The sequence below is a fragment of the Salvelinus alpinus genome, chromosome 36, assembly GCF_045679555.1.
Source record: "Salvelinus alpinus chromosome 36, SLU_Salpinus.1, whole genome shotgun sequence".
NCBI classification, from domain to species: domain Eukaryota; kingdom Metazoa; phylum Chordata; class Actinopteri; order Salmoniformes; family Salmonidae; genus Salvelinus; species Salvelinus alpinus.
The window spans coordinates 18,409,829-18,429,599 of NC_092121.1; the positions used below are offsets into that span (position 1 = coordinate 18,409,829).

The 19,771-nt window shown below is 40.0% G+C and overlaps 1 protein-coding gene across 9 annotated transcripts; it reads right to left on the reverse strand.

The window, feature by feature from the left end:
- Positions 1-1,405: 1,405 nt before the first annotated feature.
- On the reverse strand, positions 1,406-19,492 carry LOC139565374 (dual specificity mitogen-activated protein kinase kinase 4-like). Of its 9 annotated transcripts, XM_071385658.1 has the most exons (14): positions 19,135-19,482; positions 18,186-18,221; positions 16,689-16,721; positions 14,651-14,753; positions 13,215-13,386; positions 12,706-12,825; positions 12,447-12,566; positions 12,293-12,344; positions 11,994-12,121; positions 10,595-10,645; positions 3,619-3,696; positions 3,305-3,453; positions 2,945-2,990; positions 2,037-2,725 (listed from the first exon to the last, which is right to left on the reverse strand). In XM_071385658.1, exons 1-14 carry the CDS (start codon positions 19,277-19,279, stop codon positions 2,612-2,614), a joined length of 1,347 nt encoding a protein of 448 aa, XP_071241759.1. In that variant the 5' UTR covers positions 19,280-19,482; the 3' UTR covers positions 2,037-2,611. The 9 variants fall into 9 exon arrangements, with proteins under 9 accessions (XP_071241762.1, XP_071241761.1, XP_071241764.1 ...); XM_071385661.1 differs by lacking the exon at positions 10,595-10,645 and having other exon boundaries at positions 1,406-2,725; XM_071385660.1 differs by lacking the exon at positions 16,689-16,721 and having other exon boundaries at positions 1,406-2,725; positions 19,135-19,474.
- Between the last annotated feature and the right edge of the window lie 279 nt (positions 19,493-19,771).

Genomic DNA, 19,771 nt, shown 5'->3' on the forward strand with positions numbered 1-19,771 from the left:
AGGTTCCGGCCTTTCTAGGGAGTTTTTCCTAGGCACCGTGCTTCTACACCTACACCTGCATTGCTTGCTGTTTGAGGTTTTAGGCTGGGTTTCTGTATAGCACTTTGTGACATCAGCTGATGTAAGAAGGGCTTTATAAATACATTTGATTGATTGAAATCTGATGGCCGAATGGTAAAGAACATCTAGCCGCTCGAGAGCACCCTTACCTGCCGATCTATAAATGATGTCTCCGTAATCTGGCATGGGTAGGATGGTCATCTGAATCAGGGTTAGTTTGGCAGCTGGGGTGAAAGAGGAGCGATTACGATAGAGGAAACCAAGTCTAGATTTAACTTTAGCCTGCAGCTTTGATATGTGCTGAGAGAAGGACAGTGTACTGTCTAGTCATACTCCCAAGTACTTGTATGAGGTGACTACCTCAAGCTGTAAACTCTTGAGGTATTAATCACACCTGTGGGGAGAGGGGCATTCTTCTTACCAAACCACATTACCTTTGTTTTGGAGGTGTTCAGAACAAGGTTAAGGGTAGAGAATGTTTGTTGGACACTAAGAAAGCTTTGTTGTAGAGCGTTTAACACAAAATCCAGGGAGGGGCCAGCTGAGTATTAATAAATGTGGGAGGTCTCACTGTTCTTTTGCATTGATTTGCAATATAGCAATAAAACAACCAATAAATAAACTGGAGTATTGTTGATTAAAGCTAATAATATCTGACAACGTTCTCGTCAGTAATATAACAGAGCTTATCAATAGCCTCATATGTAGCAGGCCAGGGAGACTGATAAATTGTATGGCAAATTAAAAATAAACATTTATATTTGGATAGTATATAGATACATTTATATATATGTTATGAATTTAAAAGACAATATACAAATGTAAATGTTTATTAATATCATGAATTTGGCATTGTATTTATAGGGCTACAGACTCTTCACACTGGCTTGCTAAAAGAGAGGGACACCATTGTGGGCAATTTGTCTTTTTTTTACCATTTATCCTGCTAGCTTGTACCCCTTGACCCCTGAAATAAGTTTTTAATGAGATTGTCATTGCTATTTCTTTGAATATCAATCTTTTTTATATTACATTTTTCTTCATATTGTGCTTTCAGACTTACAGGCCATTGCTTTCCTTTATTGTGCAGCAATTATCCTGACCAAAAGGAATGGACTAAATAATTAATTACAAAAGCGAAAGAGAAAACTAGTAAAAAAGGTCTTACTTCATGTGTTTCAAATGCTCCATTGCCACTTGCCAGAGTTACTCTGTATGAACACCAGTAAGGCAAATCCCTGTACAGGTTTTATTTGTTGGATAGTTCTTACATTTTTCTGTGACACCAAGCTCAAAATGTACACTCATATTTTCACAGAAAGATAAATAAATTGATACATCATCCTTATATTTCATAAGCTCATTTTAATATTCTCAGGTCATTAAATATTTTACACATTCTGCCCAGCAAGATATTCTCATTTGAATGTTCTACAGTAAAACTGCAAACATTTAAATGCATGTTGTATGCAATGATATCCAGCCAGTTTACTACTGTACCAGTATTTTACCAGCAGTCAACTAAGTTTCAATTATATCTGGTAATCTAAAAAGATGTGAACTACACTGAGTACTAAACCTCTAGATTCTGTGTACATTGTGAATATTATAGGAGTCAATCAATCACAGTCTGAAAACAGTTCAGGTGCCATGCATTTAAGAAACAAATACTGGCATATCAGCTGAAATAATTAGGGGCCGGTCAGGTCCATTAGAATGGTTGCAACATCCAGAACAGTAGGCAATTTCATTACAGATAAATGTGTGGCTATATACAGGGATACAAGATGGCATTATGAGTAATTACAGATCAACAGCACCATACATACATACAGCTTAGCTTTTAAAGAGAGAGTGTTGCATATGCCATGTTTGAGAGAGCCAGTGAGTGTTTGTTTGTGTGGTTGCTTGTCTTTTTACATCAATGGATTAACCTGAGCTCAAATAGATGCAGAGTAACTAAATGTCTCTCAAAGCACAATTATTTATCTTTATTTATATATCAGCACAAAGTCCATTGCACAGTGACGGCAGCACCCTCACAACATTGGATGGAGGCCACATGATCCTGTCCATCAATGCTGTTACGTTTTAAATTGCTTTACACCATAAGAAGCAAGGTTTCACTTAAAATACCAACCACAATTCTTAAAGTCACATACATGGAAGAGGTGGGAAGATTCAAAGAGCATGATTCCAGTATCTCCAAATGATATATTCCACAAGTGATTAAACACTATAAATACATTTCCAGATTTTAAATCACTGTACTGTATCCACATTAGAGATGAGGTCTCACATCGAGATGAACCAAGACCATGGTATATTCATTCAGTTACTAGTTGTACTTACATGTGTGTGTGTAGGATAGAGAAAAGTGTGAGAATGTTGATATTATACAGACGTGACTGATCACCAGTCTTAGTACACGTGGTGTTTTAGTTTGTACATTTCCTGTCTTAGTTTAACACTGCAGTATGGGATGAAGCAACTCTTTAGGTCATTGTTTTGTTGTTGTTGTTCCAGGCTTCCGTTATTACTTGTTCTACAGTCAGTCAACGTACATGGGGGAGCTGGGAGAAGTAGGCATCTGATCCAGGATTCTGCAGACGTAACTGGCAACATCCACCGAGCGCTCCTCATACATCAGAATGAAAGCATGTTTCTGTATTGAAGAGACACAGAAACATGTTATAACATGTAATAATATGTACGGGCGATAAGTATCTCTGCATGTAATACAATTACATTAATTAATATTTAGTCATTTAGCAGACGCCCGTATGCATATATTTTCATACACCCCCTGGTACTGTGGGAGTCAAACCTTGAACTGTAAGTGTCATGCTCTACCAACTGAGCCACACGGGACGTACATACTTACCAGAAGCTCTTTGTACTTTGGCCTTTTTGACTCATCCTTTGTGAGGCTAAAGGGGGCAAAGGGAATAAATAATTATAATTCTGCTCTGCAATAAACCACATCATGGGTCTATTCGAGACTTAAAATACATTACATGTTTTGTCCACCAGGGGGAAATCAAATCCAGAGGATGTCTCATGCAGAAGATTACTTTATGAATTTCCCACCTTTTATTATTTGTGGGTGAATACTGCGAAAGTATGCAGTTGTTTACATTGACAATATTGCTCTGCAGTGATTCAATGTACTTCAACTTATACTATATCATCGTGAATATAACATTGAAGCAGTGCCAGCAGAAGTTGTATCTTTGTCCTTTACCACAGATTGACAAAGTTGATGAATTTGGGAGAGAACTGCCTGTCTTCTGAGTTGGTAAGCTGTGGAGGTTCTCCCTTCACCACCTGTGTCAACTGGTCAAACACACTGTTCCACTTTGGATAGGGAAACCGCCCAGTCGCCAGCTCGTACTGTAAAAAACCCACACAAAGACAACATGGTGAGTCTACAGTTACAATATTACAAAAACACAAAGAATAATATACTATCTTGTCTTGTGGATTTAACATTCAGTGTATCTTCAAATAGCTCTTTGAATGTTAAAGACAACGTGGACAAGAGGGTTGAGGACCCACCAGTGTTATTCCCAAACTCCATACGTCTGACCGGACGTCATAGCCTTGTCTGGAGGCACTTGGGTCTATTCTCTCAGGCTGTGGAAGAGACATGGAAAACATGTTACAATTCATCATAGTGAATTCATAGATGGGCCTTTAAAGAGAAAAACTAAAATGAAGAACAAACATTCAAATAAATGTTCAAAACTAGACAACTTGTGGGGAAAAAAATCTAAACAGAGACTTGTGAGACAAGTGTGTATACAGTCCTCACCATATGCATTTGGACAGTGAAGCTCATCTTATTTTGGCTCTATACTCCAGTATTTTGGATCATCAATCAAATGATGACTGAAGCAATGGTATAAAATAACCCCATATATTTGAGGGTATCCGTTTTATCCTTTTGAAATAAAAGCACTTCATGTATCTAGTTCCCCCATTTTAAGAAATCACAAGTATTTGGACAAATTCACAGTAATCTGAAGGTTTGTTTTTGGTTCCATATAATTTCTCATACAACTGTATCAAGCTTGTAACTCTATAAACGCGTTTGCTTTTTGGATGCATTTGCAGTTTGTTTTGGGTGCGTTTTAACTTTTAGGCCAGGTCTTGTTCAATTGTAAGCGAATGGTGAATAGTAGCGACGAGAAAGGCGTCGGTGCTTTCACCGAAAAATGGCTCATTAAACAGAGCGTCATTATCTGTTCACAACGCACATTAGTGGCATCTGCATGTGATTATCAGAGAATATTTTATTCTCCACTGTTTTCATAAAAATTCAGTGGCGCAACGGTAAATTGCTGGATTTAGTAGCCTATGATCAGTTGGAATACCAGGTTCACATCTGACGTCAGGCTTCCTTTTTTTGCCCTTCAAGTTAACTATTTCTCAAAAACGGAATCTATGGCATTATTTAGGATGCTTAAGACAGAAACATTTACGATACTAAATAAAACAAATTTGAACAGTGCAGAAAGTGTGGTTTCACAAAATAATTTTCTAAATAGTGTCTCTTCAATGGTATTCGACCTCATACCCTCACGTCACTAATGCTGCAGATATTTGCTTTAAAGCTGTATCCAAATCCATAGGATGTAGTGATCACAATATTACAGCCATATCTAGGAAAACCAAAGTCCCAAAGGCTGGGCCTAATACAGTGTATAAGAGGTCATACAAGAAGTTTTGTAGTAATTCATATGTTGATGATGTAAAGAATATTTGCTGGTCTGTGGTGTGTAATGAGGAGCAACCAGACGCTGCACCTGACGCATTTATGAAACTACTTATTCCAGTTGCTAATAAGCACGCACCCATTAAGAAAATGACTAAACTGTTAAATCCCCTTGGATTGATGAGGAATTGAAAAATTGTATGGTTGAGAGGGATGAGGCAAAAGGTATGGCAATTAAGTCTGGCAGCACAACTGACTGGCAAACATACTGCAAATTAAGAAATCATGTGACTAAACTAGATAAAAAGAAACTACACTATGAAATAAATATAAATGATATAAAGAATGATATTAAAAAGCTTTGGGGCACCTTAAATGACATTTTGGGGAAAAAAGCCAACTCTGCTCCATTTATTGAATGGAGCTCATTCATTCATCACAAAGCCCACTGATATTGCAAACTACTTTAATGACTTTTTCCATTGGCAAGATAGGCAAACTTAGGGATGACACGCCAGCAACAAATGCTGAAACTCCACATCCAAGTATATCGGACCAAATTATGAAAGACAAGAATTGACAAATTGACAACATAATTTCAGCACGCTTATAGGGAAGGACACTCAACAAGCACAGTACTTACACAAATGACTGATGATTGGATGAGAGAAATTGATGATAAAATGATTGTGGGGGCTGTCTTGTTAGACTTCAGTGCAGCTTTTGACATTATCGATCAAAGTCTGCTGCTGGAAAAACATATGTGTTATGGCTTTACACCCACCTCTATAATGTGGATGAAGAGTTACTTGTCTAACAGAACACAGAGGGTGTTCTTTAATGGAAGCCTCTCAAATATAAGAATGAGGAATTCCCCCAGGTAACTGTTTAGGCCCCTTGCTTTTAATTGTTTTTACTAATGACATGCCACGGACTTTGAGTAAAGCCAGAGTGTCTATGTATGCGGATGACTCAACACTATACACGTCAGCTACTACAGCGACTGAAATAACTGCAACACTCAACAAAAAGCTGCACTTAGTTTCAGAGTGGGTGGCAAGGAATAAGTTAGCCCTAAATATTTCAAAAACTAAAAGCATTGTATTTGGAACAAAACACTCACTAAACCTCAACTAAATCTTGTAATAAATAATGTGGAAATTGAGCAAGTTGAGATGACTAAATTGCTTGGAGTAACCCTAGATTGTAAACTGTCATGGTCAAAACAAATTGCAGTAGTAGCTAAGATGGGGAGAAGTCTGTCTATAATAAAGCGATGCTCTGCCTTCTTAACAACACTATCAACAAGGCAGGTCCTACAGGCCCTAGTTTTGTCGCACCTTGACTACTGTTCAGTCATGTGGTCAAGTGCCACAAAAAAGGACTCAGAACAGGGCAGCACTGCTGGCCCTTGGATGTACACAGAGAGCTAATATTAATAATATCCATGTCAATCTCTCCTGGCTGAAAGTGGAGGAGAGATTGACTTCATCACTACTTGTATTTATGAGAAGTATTGAGGTATGTTGAATGCACCGCGCTGTTTGTCTAAACTACTGGCACACAGCTCGGACACCCATGCATACCCCACAAGAGGTCTCTTCACAGTCCCCAAGTCCAGAACAGACTATGGGAGGCACACAGTACTACATAGAGCCATCACTACATGGAACTCACATAAAGTAACTGACGCAAGCAGTAAAATTATATTTAAAAAACAGATTTAAAAAAACAAACACCTTATGGAACAGCTGTGAAGCAACACAAACATTGGCACAGACATGCACACACACACGATAACATACGCACTATACATACACATGGATTTAGTACTGTAGATGTGGTAGTGGTGGAGTAGGGGCCTGAGGGCTCACAGTGTGTTGTGAAATCTGTGAATGTATTGTAATGTTTTTTTTTAAATGTATGAACTGCCTTAATTTTGCTGGACCCCAGAAAGAATTGCTGCAGCACCGGAACCACGAAATCAGTGGGATCTCGCATTTTGCAGCACACGGGTTGAAATAGCACATGATCAAACAAAGCGTCGGGTGTAACTGATGACATACTTCTGATAAAAGATACATGCATCGGCACACTGCTTCAAAGTTATCACTAAGCAGCTTTCGAAGCATGCCTCGGAGCACCGGTATCAAACATAAATATCACTATCAAATCATATTTTATTAGTCACATGAGCCGAATACAACCTTACAGTGAAATGCTTACTTACGAGCCCCTAACCAACAATGCAGCTAAAAAAAAAAATAATACAGATAAGAAATAAAAGTAGCAAGTAATTAAAGAGAAGCAGTAAAATAACAATAGTGAGACTATATACCAGTTAGTTGAGGTAATATGTACATGTGGGTAGAGTTATTAAAGTGACTATGCATAGATGATAACAACAGAGCGTAGCAGCGGTATAAAAGAGGGGGAGAGGGGCAATGCAAATAGTCTGGGTAGCCATTTGATTAGGTGTTCTTAGTCTTATGGCTTGGGGGTAGAAGCAGTTTAGAAGCCTCTTGGACCTAGACTTGGCGCTCCGTTACTGCTTGCCGTGCAGTAGCAGAGAAAACAGTCTATGACTAGGGTGGCTGGAGTCTTTGACAATTTTTAGGGCCTTCCTCTGACACTGCCTGGTATAGAGGTCCTGGATGGCCCCAGTGATGTACTGGGCCGTTCGCACTACCCTCTGTAGTGCCTTGCGGTCGGAGGCCGAGCAGTTGCCATACCAGGCAGTGATGCAACCAGTCAGGATGCTCTCAATGGTGCAGCTGTAGAACCTTTTGAGGTTCTGAGGTCCCATGACAAATCTTTTCAGTCTCCTGAGGGGGAATAGGTTTGGTCGTGCCCTCTTCACAACTGTCTTGCTGTGCTTGTACCATGTTAGTTTGTTGGTGATGTGGACACCAAGGAACTTGAAGCTCTCAACCTGCTCCACTGCAGCCCCGTCAATGAGAATGGGGGTGTGCTCGGGTCTTCTTTTTCCTGTAGTCCACAGTCATCTCCTTTATCTTGAATAGATTCACTTGAGCGCATTCATTATCATAGGCACTCAATTCTGTCTATTCAACAGAATACAACATACACCCAAGGGCTGACCACATTTAGTCAACTGGTCGATTTTTTAGTCGATAAGCTGTTGGTCAGATGTTTTTAGTCGAGCAGTCGTAAATATTTATTTTATGGCAGACCTGTCTGATTTGCGCTACTCTGAGTGGACTAATCCATTGAGGAGGACTCTGGGATGCCACGTTCCTAGAAAAAGGGGAGTGTGGCTAAGATCACAGAGGAAGAAAGGTCCAACTCGGCGGAATGCATTCAATATATTATTAGTCATTTACCATTCCCATTGTCAGAGTGGACACATTTGCAGAGCTCACCACCTATGCTACACGTGTGAGAAACAAGTTTGGGTTTATTTTCTGTCATTTAAGACTGCGGGCAAATGTAGACCTATAAAATGTGCCCATTTGAGATGTCATAGTGTTAGGATTTATGTTTATGCACTATAGCCGGGTAGCATATAGGTTGAAAATGAATGTTGTTTTGTTACACACACACACACAATACAGAGGGGGGTGTGTGTGTAGGTGTGTAAGGACTGACCACCACAGGCCATAAAAGCTGTGGACAGTCTGGAGAGGGGAGGGGTGCATCACTCTGGGCCAACCAGGATGGTGAAGAGACAGTTCAGTACCATATTAGGAATTGTTTGAGTGAAGGATCGAGGGGGACACAGAATGGAGCTGCTCTACCCAACAACCAGATGTGGACAAAGGAACGCGCCAAGGGACTTGGACAAAGGGTCAGCAAAGGGGGGCAAAGTCTAAACCAAGCCCAGCCTCTACTGTGATAGGCCAACTGGACACGTTGAGAATAAAATTGTCATAGTAGTTTTTATACTATGTGAGTACATTCCACAGTTCCCTGTTCATCCTGCGCGGTGATACAGCGAACCCGTATATACGAAAATTGCATTTGCCATTCATTGTTTGCGGTAATTAAACATAATTAAAGAAAGTTAGTAGACCTTGCTTTTTATTTATCCTGACACCGGATGTGTTACACGCAGCGTTCACAATAGTATTTCTGGTTGTCTTAACCCACCATCACTAATGAGCTGTAGAGCTTCTCAAAGTAATTTTTTCTTGACCTCAAACTGCAAGTAAACAAAGTCTGTTTTTAGAATCCATTGAAAATGGATTATTCAACGTATTAGAACATAAATCCAGCGCTCTCCCTTCCGATAACCACTTGGCATGAAAGGAAACAATGTAATGCTCTGATCCAGTGGAAACATCACAAAATACCGGATTACTTATTTTCCCTTGCACAATTAGCCTACAGCTGTGTCGTGGGAAATTGAGGGCCCAGAATATTTGATACAATGTTGCAAGTTGGCTAGCGCGAGTTTCGGGTCGGATTATTGAAACGTTTCAAATTTGTTGCGACAGGCCACGCGTAACCAATGTGATTTATAGGATATTTATTTTTAAAATCAGGATATTGTTTACCTGCAGGCTGCAATGTTTTTATTTGTTGGCTTTATGTAGGCTATTCTTACATCGTTGGCAATAGAAGTTATTTTATATTTGTAGAATTGTTTTCATTTAGATAGAATTTAGATTCACCACATGACAGAGATTGAGATTTTTTTTTTAAACGAAATGAAACTGTTCCACAAAAATGAGCATATGAAAATCATAACTGGCACGCAGATCGGTAGAAATTGTAAAATAAATTGGCACTCCAAATGGAAAAGGTTGTCGACCCCTGGTGTAGCCTACTACCGGGTACTTCAGGAGCATAACGCAGAATCCAGGAAAGCCAGTGATCACTGGCTCCCTCGAGTCGTGTGTGTGTGTTAATTATTTAAATCAAACTGTGCTTAAAGTACCAGACAAGCTCAATACACATGGTTCATTTTAAAACACATAGGGTGTGTATATAAAAATAGAATGGTCGAAAGAAAAGACTACTCTTGGTCGACCAAGATTCATTTTTAGTCTGGGACAGCACTACGGAAAACCCTGTCCATGTCCTCATTGCCTGGTTCTACATGCCTTTCATAATAACCACCTCAGCCAGTTACTTCACGTATGACCTCACCTCCACACATATAAAAAAAAATGCAGTGGTTCCAAACAGTGCCAAGGTCATCAGAAGCAGACTTCTACCAGCCGTGCTGCTGAGTGGAGGGAGCACCTCCTCTCCTCTGGCTCATTCATTCATGCACCAGAAATAGATGATGTCACCCATTCACAGCAGTGGGACAGAATTCTCTGACCGCAGCACTGATGTGTTTTATGGCATAGTGGCTACAGCACCAGCTCAACTCTGCCAAGACTGAAAAAGATCTGGCTGCCCAGCTCTCACCTAGGACACAGCTACTCAGACTTGTTATGAACTCAAAACACAACTGCACTGTGTATAAAACATTAAGAACACCTGCTCTTTCCATGACAGACTGAACAGGTGAAAGCTATGATCCCTTATTGATGTCACTTGTTAAATTCACTTCAATTAGTGTAGATGAAGGGGAGGAGACAGGTTAAAGGATGTTTTAGCCTTGAGACAAGGTTGGTGTATGTGTGCCATTCAGAGGGTGAATGGGCAAGGCAAAATATGTAATGCCTTTGAACAGGTTATGGTAGTAGTTAGTAGGCGCACCGGTTTGTCAAGAATTGCAACGCTGCTGAGTTTTTCCACATGCAACAGTTTCCTGTGTGTATCAAGAATGGTCCACCACCCAAAAGTCATCCAGCTTGACAACTGTGGGAAGCATTGGAGTCAACATGGGCCAGCCCACCATACCTGTGGAACGCTGTCGGCACCTTGTAGAGTCCATGCCCTGACGAATTGAGGCTGTTATGAGGGCAAAAGGGGATGCAACTCAATATTAGGAAGGTGTTCCTAATGTTTTATACACCGTGTATATTATCAACTCAAAACAACATCAGTGCACATTTAATGTAGATGTGTAATTGCTTTCAAATACAAAAAGTATTTCCTAATTAAAATGACTGAACTCTTGATTTAAGGATGCTTTGGTACATAATGGTAGTAGCAACATTAACCTGACACTAGTGTGCAAAAGTTTTAGTGAGCATATTCCAACATAAACATTTCAGACATGTGGCCACTTGCCAGCTAAATGAACTAAATCATAACAACCAGAGGGGAACAGAGCTAGACTGTCACCTGAACCAAATACCATGAACCAAATCTAACCTACTTAATTGTAGTGTAGTACATAATATTCCATTGAAGTGAAATCAATCCCTCTCTAATATCTAGACCAAACAGAGACAAATGGTGCTAAAGCAATTAGCAATGGGGTGGCCAAGAAGCACCTGGCAGGTCTGCAATTTTTATATTTGAAAAAGGAAACTGGAGTCATGTGGGTTGGATTCCTGCACTGTGAGCTCACAGCTGTGGGAGCACCAACCCAAACAGCTTTATTCTGACAGACATGAATGAAGTAACCCAGCCCTTCCTTGGCCTTCTGGTAGACGCGTGGCAGAGGTGTGCCCTACGTCCTGATAGGGAGATGCCAAATTTAGAATGGAAACTGGAGGGGCCGGGGCTTCCTTCTCCCATCAGCAATACCACCGGCAGAAAATAAACCCTGTGATGACGACACGATGAGCTCATTCAACTGCACTGCCAGCAGTTTGGACGACTTCAACCATGTCACATACACACAGACGGCATGAGATTACTCTGCAGCTAGCCCAAAATAGGAACAAGACAACAAGCATCAGCAAGAACAGATATCAGTAGCGACCATAATATAATTACCAACGCTGCCATCAACAATAAGGAAAGGGGAATCAGAGGTGTAGGGGGCTGCCTTAAATTGGCATTCACTTCATCAGCGCACGGGGAGCAGTTGACATTAGGGGTTAACTGCCTTGCTCAAGGGCAGAACGGCAGATTTTTCCACCTTGCTCAGAGATTCGAACCAGCGGCCTTTCGGTTACTGGCCCAACAATCTTAACTACCTGCCTCCCCTCAATAACACTACAGTCTCCTTACAACTGACGATCACCACCAAGTCACTAAGTACCAAAACAGTTGAATTCTTATTATGTACTGGATTGTGTGAAAGTGAAATGTATTCTTAGAAAGAGCCTTAGTTGTACATCTTCCACTTGTCTTGTCTTTCAGCCGTTAATGAAAAATTGCACCGAAATCCCCATATATCACTTACTGCCATGTACGGTCTGCACCCTGCATCTCTGGTTTTGGCAATGGAGTCCACCAGCTGCCCACTGATGCCAAAATCACAAAGCTTAATGTTGCCATTCCTGTCCAGGAGGATGTTGGATGGCTTGATGTCTGAGAGGAGAAACATATAGAAGATATGACAAAGCTAGGCTAAGAGTTCTGGGTAAAGGAAGTGCCACTTCTGTTGTGGTACAGTAAATAGAGCATTGTGAGGTAATAACGGCAATAAACATATCAAATGAGGAAATAAAGAACAAGGTCTCCATTTTGGAGTCGTCTTACCTCTGTGAATTATTTTCAAGTATTCTTTTAAGTGGTTAAGTGCTTTCACAGTCTGTAATGAAAACACATAGCAACTAAATTAATATAGAGAAATATGTACCCTACCTGTCAAATTAGTGTAAATTATGTCAGGAGAAAATGCATGAAAACTTACAGCTAATGTTATTTTGCCTAATATTTCCTCTGGAATCACATCATCTAAAGCACAATATACATATTTGTAGAATTTGTCGAAGGAGGTAGACATAAGTTCCATACATATCCAACAGTCCCCCTGACAAAGAAAAGAATCATAAGACATAACATTACCGCGTGAAGAAAATACACTGCTTATTGCTAACTACACAGAACGATTGATTGACATCCAATGCATTAATCAACAAAACAAAGAAGTGAAAAACTTGCATGGTCACCTCTCTGAAAAGAGCCCCGTAAAACTGAACTATGTAGAGACAGTCACTACTCCTCATGACCACATCCAGGTCCATTAGCAGCTGCTTCTGTTCCTTCTCATCAACCGTTGACCTAATCCTCTGTGGGAGACAAACATTGTAATCAGATGCATGTTGCTTTCAATTGTGACCATGGTTGGAAGTCACAGGAGGTTGGTGGCACTGTAATTGGTGAGGACGGGCACGTGGTAAATGGCTGGAGTGGAATTAGTGGAAAGGTATCAACATCAAACACATGGTTTCCATGTGTTTAAGGCCGTTCCATTCGCTCTGTTCCAGCCACTATTACAAGCCTTCCTCCCCTTAACATGAGCAACATGTTACCATATCCTGCAATGGGAGTCAGTTACACTTTGGTGATTACTGAGTGTTCATTTCACAATATAGCCTAAGACTGATGAGCAGGCATAAATCTTGCCCTGAACACTTCCTGTAGTTTAGTCAATAAGAGGTCAGTAAGGGGCAGTCACCTTGACAGCCATTATCTGGTTGCTGGGCTTGTGCACCATCTTGTTGACAGAGCCGTAAGCGCCCCGCCCAATCTCCCCCAGGTCCTTGAGGTCCTCAGCCGTGAAGTCACAATCGCCACCAGCGGTCTTCAACCTCCCTGACGACTCGATACTATGCGTACGCAGCCTCTCTCTGGCCACAGAAATAGGTGGGAGACAGATAAGAAACACAATCTTTGTTAGTTCAGTTAATTTCACCTCAATCATATACTGAACAAAAATGTTAATGCAACATGAAAAAAATTCTACGATTTTGCTATGTTACAGTTCATATAAGGAAATCAGTCAGTTTAAATAAATTAGGCCCTAATCTATGGATTTCCTATAACTGGGCAGGGATGCAGCCATGGGTGGGCCTGGGAGGGCATAGGCTCCGACGATCCCTCGGGTGAAGAAGCCGAATGTGGATGTCCTGGGCTTGCATGGTTACACGTGGTCTGCGTTTGTGAGGCCTTTTGGACGTACTGCCAATTTTTTTTAAATGCCGTTGGAGGCGGTTTACGGTAGAGAAATTAACATAAACTTCTCTGGCAACAGTGCTGGTGGACATTCCTGCAGTAAGCATGCTGCCTCAACTTAAGACATCTGTGGCATTGTGTTGTGTGACAAAACTGCACATTTTAGTGGCCTTTTATTGTCCACAGCACAAGGTGCACCTGTGTAATGATCATAACTTTTAATCAGCTGTTTGATTTGCCACACCTGACAGGTGGATGGATTATCTCGACAAAGGATAAAGTGCTCACTAACAGGGATGAAAAACAAATTTGTGCACAGAATTTGAGAGAAATAAGCTTTTTGTGCGTGTGGAACATTTCCAGAATCTTTTATTTCAGCTCATGAAACAAGAGACCAACACTTTACATGTTGCGTTTATATTTTTGTTCAGCATATATATATATATATATATATATATATATGATACTGCACCTGAAAAAGGATGGTTAGTTGGCATCCGTTTGTTCAGTTTGCATTATCCAGCATCAGTTATTTGCTTTTCCAGGGTAACTTAGCAGCTTCATGTTATCATCTAATTACACAGCCAAGACACAGGGCTTATTCACATTCACTACAATGGTGTTGCCCAAACATCTACTTGAGGCTACATTCAGTTACTGTCTGTTTTCCATGAGCAGGTGAAGATAGAAATACAACAACTGCTAATCATTCCAACCTCACTTAGCCTCTCTTTATTGTGACAGATTGCCTGGGTACCTATACAGTACTGAATGTTACATTGACAATGTGTGGCTTTGGAGATGAAAAGTCCCCGCAGACTGTAGACTAGAGTCACATAACAATTCATTATGCAGGAGTTTGCATTGTGGCTAATGCAAATTCCGCTCCATGTACATCTTCAGAAAACCACATCCATTGCAAAGTTGAGGTCAACTTACATGTGGGGGTTCTGGAATGGGGGTCCTGCTGTATTCAGAGTGAATCTGGTCGTTGGTTTGATCGGGGGATTGGCAAAATTTAACTTCAGTGCTTTGCGTTTACCTGATAGGGAAGAGGCAGAGTTTATGTCAGATTGTACACAAGACATCTGTGGCAGGGGTAGAGCCAAGGACCAGAAAACAACACTTACACTCAAAAACAACATGAAAACAAACAGTTACCATACCACAGAATGAGAGACTAGTAAAGCAATGGAGAGGTAAATTTAACAAGAGTATTCAAGTAAATTTACTGAAGTCATGCAATCTACATCTAGGGATGATGGATGTAAGAGTAATGACCAGCTTCTTACCAAAGGCCTCCCTCTATATTTCTCTGTGAGAACATACATTTCTTCTATAGATGCTGATTTTGAGATATTGGCTGATACTGAACTATATGGGATAGTCAACAAAACAGGTCTTGACCAAATTAAAATGAATCACGAGTAGGTCTAATAACAGGTTCTCAATCAAATATGTGTATGCTATAGCCTCAGTGGCCAGGAACAGAAACCTCCTGGAGGAATTTTTACAAGACATGTCCTGGTTGTACCAGTGACTCATTGCAGATGGTAGGTATATACTTTGACCAGTTCACTGAAGTTGATGCAGAGGCATACACTTCTCAGTAGACACCTGCTCTAAACCATAGCCTAGTACTAGATCACATCCCATACCATGGCTATTCAGGATGGAAGCTTAGCTACAATCCAACACTCACCTACCATGTTTTAGTAGGTTTTGCTTGGTAATTTAAACAATAATGAGGGAATAGGTGAGAATTTAAATTAAAAACTGACAATTTTTCTTGATTTTTACATTTTTTATTTCATTTAGGCTACTACCCAGAGACTGTGAAACATGACAACATTGTGTAATGAGATTCTAACTCAACAAAAGCATTGATCTGACAGAACTGTATCTTTGATAATACAAAATGTGACTTTTGGCTCATAACCATACATAAGAGTAAAATAGCCTACACTGCAGACTGGAAAATCTTGCCAGAGAAGGAGCTTCCCAAGTAAAACTGTTCCGAGTTCACCTTGAAATGAAGGAAGCATTCTGTTCTCTCCACCCAAAACACCACAAGAATGTATGTACTCAAATTCCAATAAAAAATGGCACACGCCATTGGAAATTACACTAGTGTCTCCATGTCTCAACAGGCAAGTGTTTAAGTACAGCTCATGCCAAAAATCACTTACGTGTTCAAAAACAAAACAGCTGCAAACTGGTTTGAAAAACAATGTGACAAAACCCCAAGCATTACTAGCTAGTTTTGCTTGTTAGTAACAAGCCGACTAAAAGTGCTAAAACTAAAAAGGTAGAGCTTCCATTACAATGTTTGTTAAAAACACACCTAATTAATAAATACAAGCAAAAGGACTACACTTCTGTCAAGATAAAATACATTTCCAACACAGTGCTATTTTGTGTAGAAGGTTATCAGTTCAGGCCGAACCAAACAGTGGTAAAGACCAGTTGAAAGCCAAAGTGTGAATCTATATACACCAATGCTAATGGAAGCTCTTAGCCCTAGGCTTGTGCCGATGATGGATGATCAGAATATGGATTGGAACATCTTGGTAAATGAACATTATGAAACTAAATTGTTCGGTGATAACTAATAGTAAGGTAAAAACATACAGGATGGTTAACACCAACTGTTTGTTTTTTTGAAACTACAGAAGTTAAATCAATAAGACTCACAGTTGGACAAGTCTTTCATTCACTTGCTTTGCATCAGTAAAATATTATGACCTAATGTCTTAAATCACAGACCAACAAAAGCTGCACTCTAACTCTAGGATAATCAATGTTTAGCCTCAACTATTAGCCTTACCTATCAAAACCGGCACAAGCCTACTAGACCCCAACAACTCTTCACTTGGATTAGTTGAGAAAAGAGGACAGACTTCCCCCATACCAGACCATCAGGCGGAAGCAAAGGGTTGAGAACTGTTGGTACTGTAGCAAAAGAGGTTTGGCTTACTTGGGGGAGCTCCAGACAGGTTTATCTGAAACCCTAGGAGGTGAGAAGAGAACATTTCTTTTTCACCTTTATTTAGGCTACTGTTTGACCGATAAACAAAAAACAATCAGGTTCTATTAGGAAACGTGGTGAAAACAAACACTGTTCTTCTCAGCTTCAGTTTAGACCAGGGAACGATGCAGCACTGTTTCCCAATTCCACCATGACTGACAACTATTTGAAGTATCTCAAATCAACTTGATCTTTCTAAATGAGGCTTCATTACTGGAAAGGTCTATGAATCACAGTTTGATACCAAGTGTGAACAACAACTACTACACACACTAAAACATGACCAACTAGCCCAATTGAAGAAATCCTGACCGGAAATATTTTTATCTGGGCCTAACCTACATGCAATACTTAACTAAATAATTAGGGTACTTATCAGATGTTGCCAGCTGAAATGGCAGCAGCCTTGTTATCAATGTTGCATGTTAGAGTTAATAATCATAAATGTACTTAGTTTGAAGCAGTACAAGCTCCTTTGCATAAGCCACCCAAATTATACAATAAGAACACAGAGACAACTGGCTGAATAGGCACTGGTGCTAAGGAAGGCCTACTAAAAACATAGGCTTACCTCTCTTGCACTTGTCTTCTCTATGCTATGGATGGTACATTTCCCAGACCCTATTGTATGTTGTATGCACTTTTCCAAAAGAAACCAACCAATAACTGAAGAGTTAAAAACATATTTATCATTCAAATCTGGAAGACCGTGTTCTGTTAAGCTTTTTTTTTTTTTACTGTCAAATGTAACACTGCACTTTGAAATGTCCCTGTAAACAAGTGTGGTTATGGCCTTGTGACATACTCAAATTATTTTCTGCTGAGTGAACTACTGAACTTTTATAACTTGGCCTCACATCAGTGAACTGGTAAACGTTTACGCTGAGCATTCCACCACACAGAAAAATGTATTGCTGGGGGGGGATTAATCTAAATGCACACACATATAGCCAGAAACAACCAAGATAACTTTGATATGATTGAGGATTAGCTCAGGCAGATTCAGTGGAGATAATTGGGGTAGACCTATAAAAATAACACCTACAAAATATTATTATTTTTTTAAATGGAGGGGTGTGAGATAGAAAATTAAATGCATCCACAAAATGATCCTGGCAGGGAGAGACAATAACAATTGAAGAAACTATTCTTGGGGCAGCTCACCATCGATCAGCATCAAGTCAGGAGGGTTATGGGAAGTTAGTAGCATTAAGGAAAGGGAAGAAAATTATTACAGAAATGTAGTTTCAATACTTTGACACTAACAGAAGCGGACCATAACATATGTTTCTTTCATTTACTACCTGTTAAATATCAGATTCAGAACGGCATGCAAAAGTATAGAACCAGTTCCAGAAGGAACTAACAGTTATTATTAAAGTATCAACAAAAAATGTATATATAAATCTTTATAAAATGTGTAATATTGACAGTAACGTTAGCTACCTGTTTCACTCTGACATCTCCAGCACGTGTTGGATTCTGTAAGTTAAAAAATATATATAGTTTGTAAAAACATAGCTAGCTAATTATGCATTGGGTGGACATTTAACAGATTTCTCCTGGTGGATGTAAGTTAACGTTATTTGAAATCTAAGAGATTATCATGCACACGTTTCACTGAGCTAACATTAACTGCCTGGCCTAGGATACTTCGGGATTTTAGTAATAAAGCCCATTATCACTTCACAAGAGTCAGATCAAATCATGGATAACTGTATCCAGTAGTTGAGGTAGTTTCAGGAGCTAATGCTAACTAGCGTTAGTGCAATGACTGGAATTATATGGTAACTGCTACAGTAGCATGTTAGTAGATACAATTAATTTCCCCAAAACACATCCCAACACGATCTTGTTATTTTTAGAACTGCAACATATTGAGGTTAGCTAGTTAGAGGTATCCTGACATTGAAAGACAGTAAGCAACACATGACCACATCCAGATCAATCATGACAGGCCTTCTTATATTCTTGCTAGCTAACGTTTTTTAGGGTAGCTAGCAATGCCGCTTGTTAGCCAACCATAACTAACGAGTTAACTTACTTAACTATTCACTAGTTAACGTAAACTATGTGGTTAGCTAACGTTCTTTTTGGTGTTAATTATTTCTAACAAAACACATTTTCAGAACCCATTATTTGACTAGAAGAATGTTTTGGGTTTGAGGGCAACTGATTTTGACAGTAGCTAGCTAACGTTAACTGTAGACACCAAGCTAGCTAGCTAACTAGTAATAGTGTGTGAATACAACTGAGGCAAGATATCTGTTAGTAAGTAGATAGTTAGCTCGCCAATATCGGTAGCTAGTTCGTTAGCATAGTCATTAGGTTACTCCCGTTAACACCCCTCACAAAAAAAGATATAGTTAACAAGCTGGTATTGTACAATCCTTACCTTGCATACTGCTCATTGTTGTTATGTGTTGCGACTGGGATTGATGGTGATGTGAGCCTGTAGATCCTGGGTTATTGCTGTTGTGGCTGGTAGATGTTGTTGAGTTGTTGGGGCTGGGAGTCGCCATTGTGTGTTTGAATTCCATCAGCAGCACTAGGCTGCAATGCAGAGCAACTTCACCCTTACAAAACAAGACTGGAGAATAATCAAACTGGCTAGACTTATTCGACTCAAATGTGCGTGGTGGATGTAGAGAGCGCTACCGAACAAGACTGTAACTACCAACAAACAGTAAGAAATCGGGACAGTGTTTGACAGTCCAGTAACCACCTTTCCACATAGAGTCAACACCAAAGATGGTGGATAAATAAAGATTATTCAGTCAGGCCTTTTACCATTGAAAAAAGATCAGTTCCGGCTTACTTAACTGGGTGTGTCTCCCATAGACACCAATGCAATAGCAGCGCGGTCTGGTCTACTTAGTTTAATTGAACCAGAAAAAAACAGACAAAATCAGCGAGTGGGGTGTCTCGCTTCCTCTTCCGTCTCTGGTCGAGACTCAGTCAGCTGACCAAATGTCACTTGCGAACGTGAACACCCACAGCTTCCAACGCGACGCTGCTGTGTTTATGGGCGG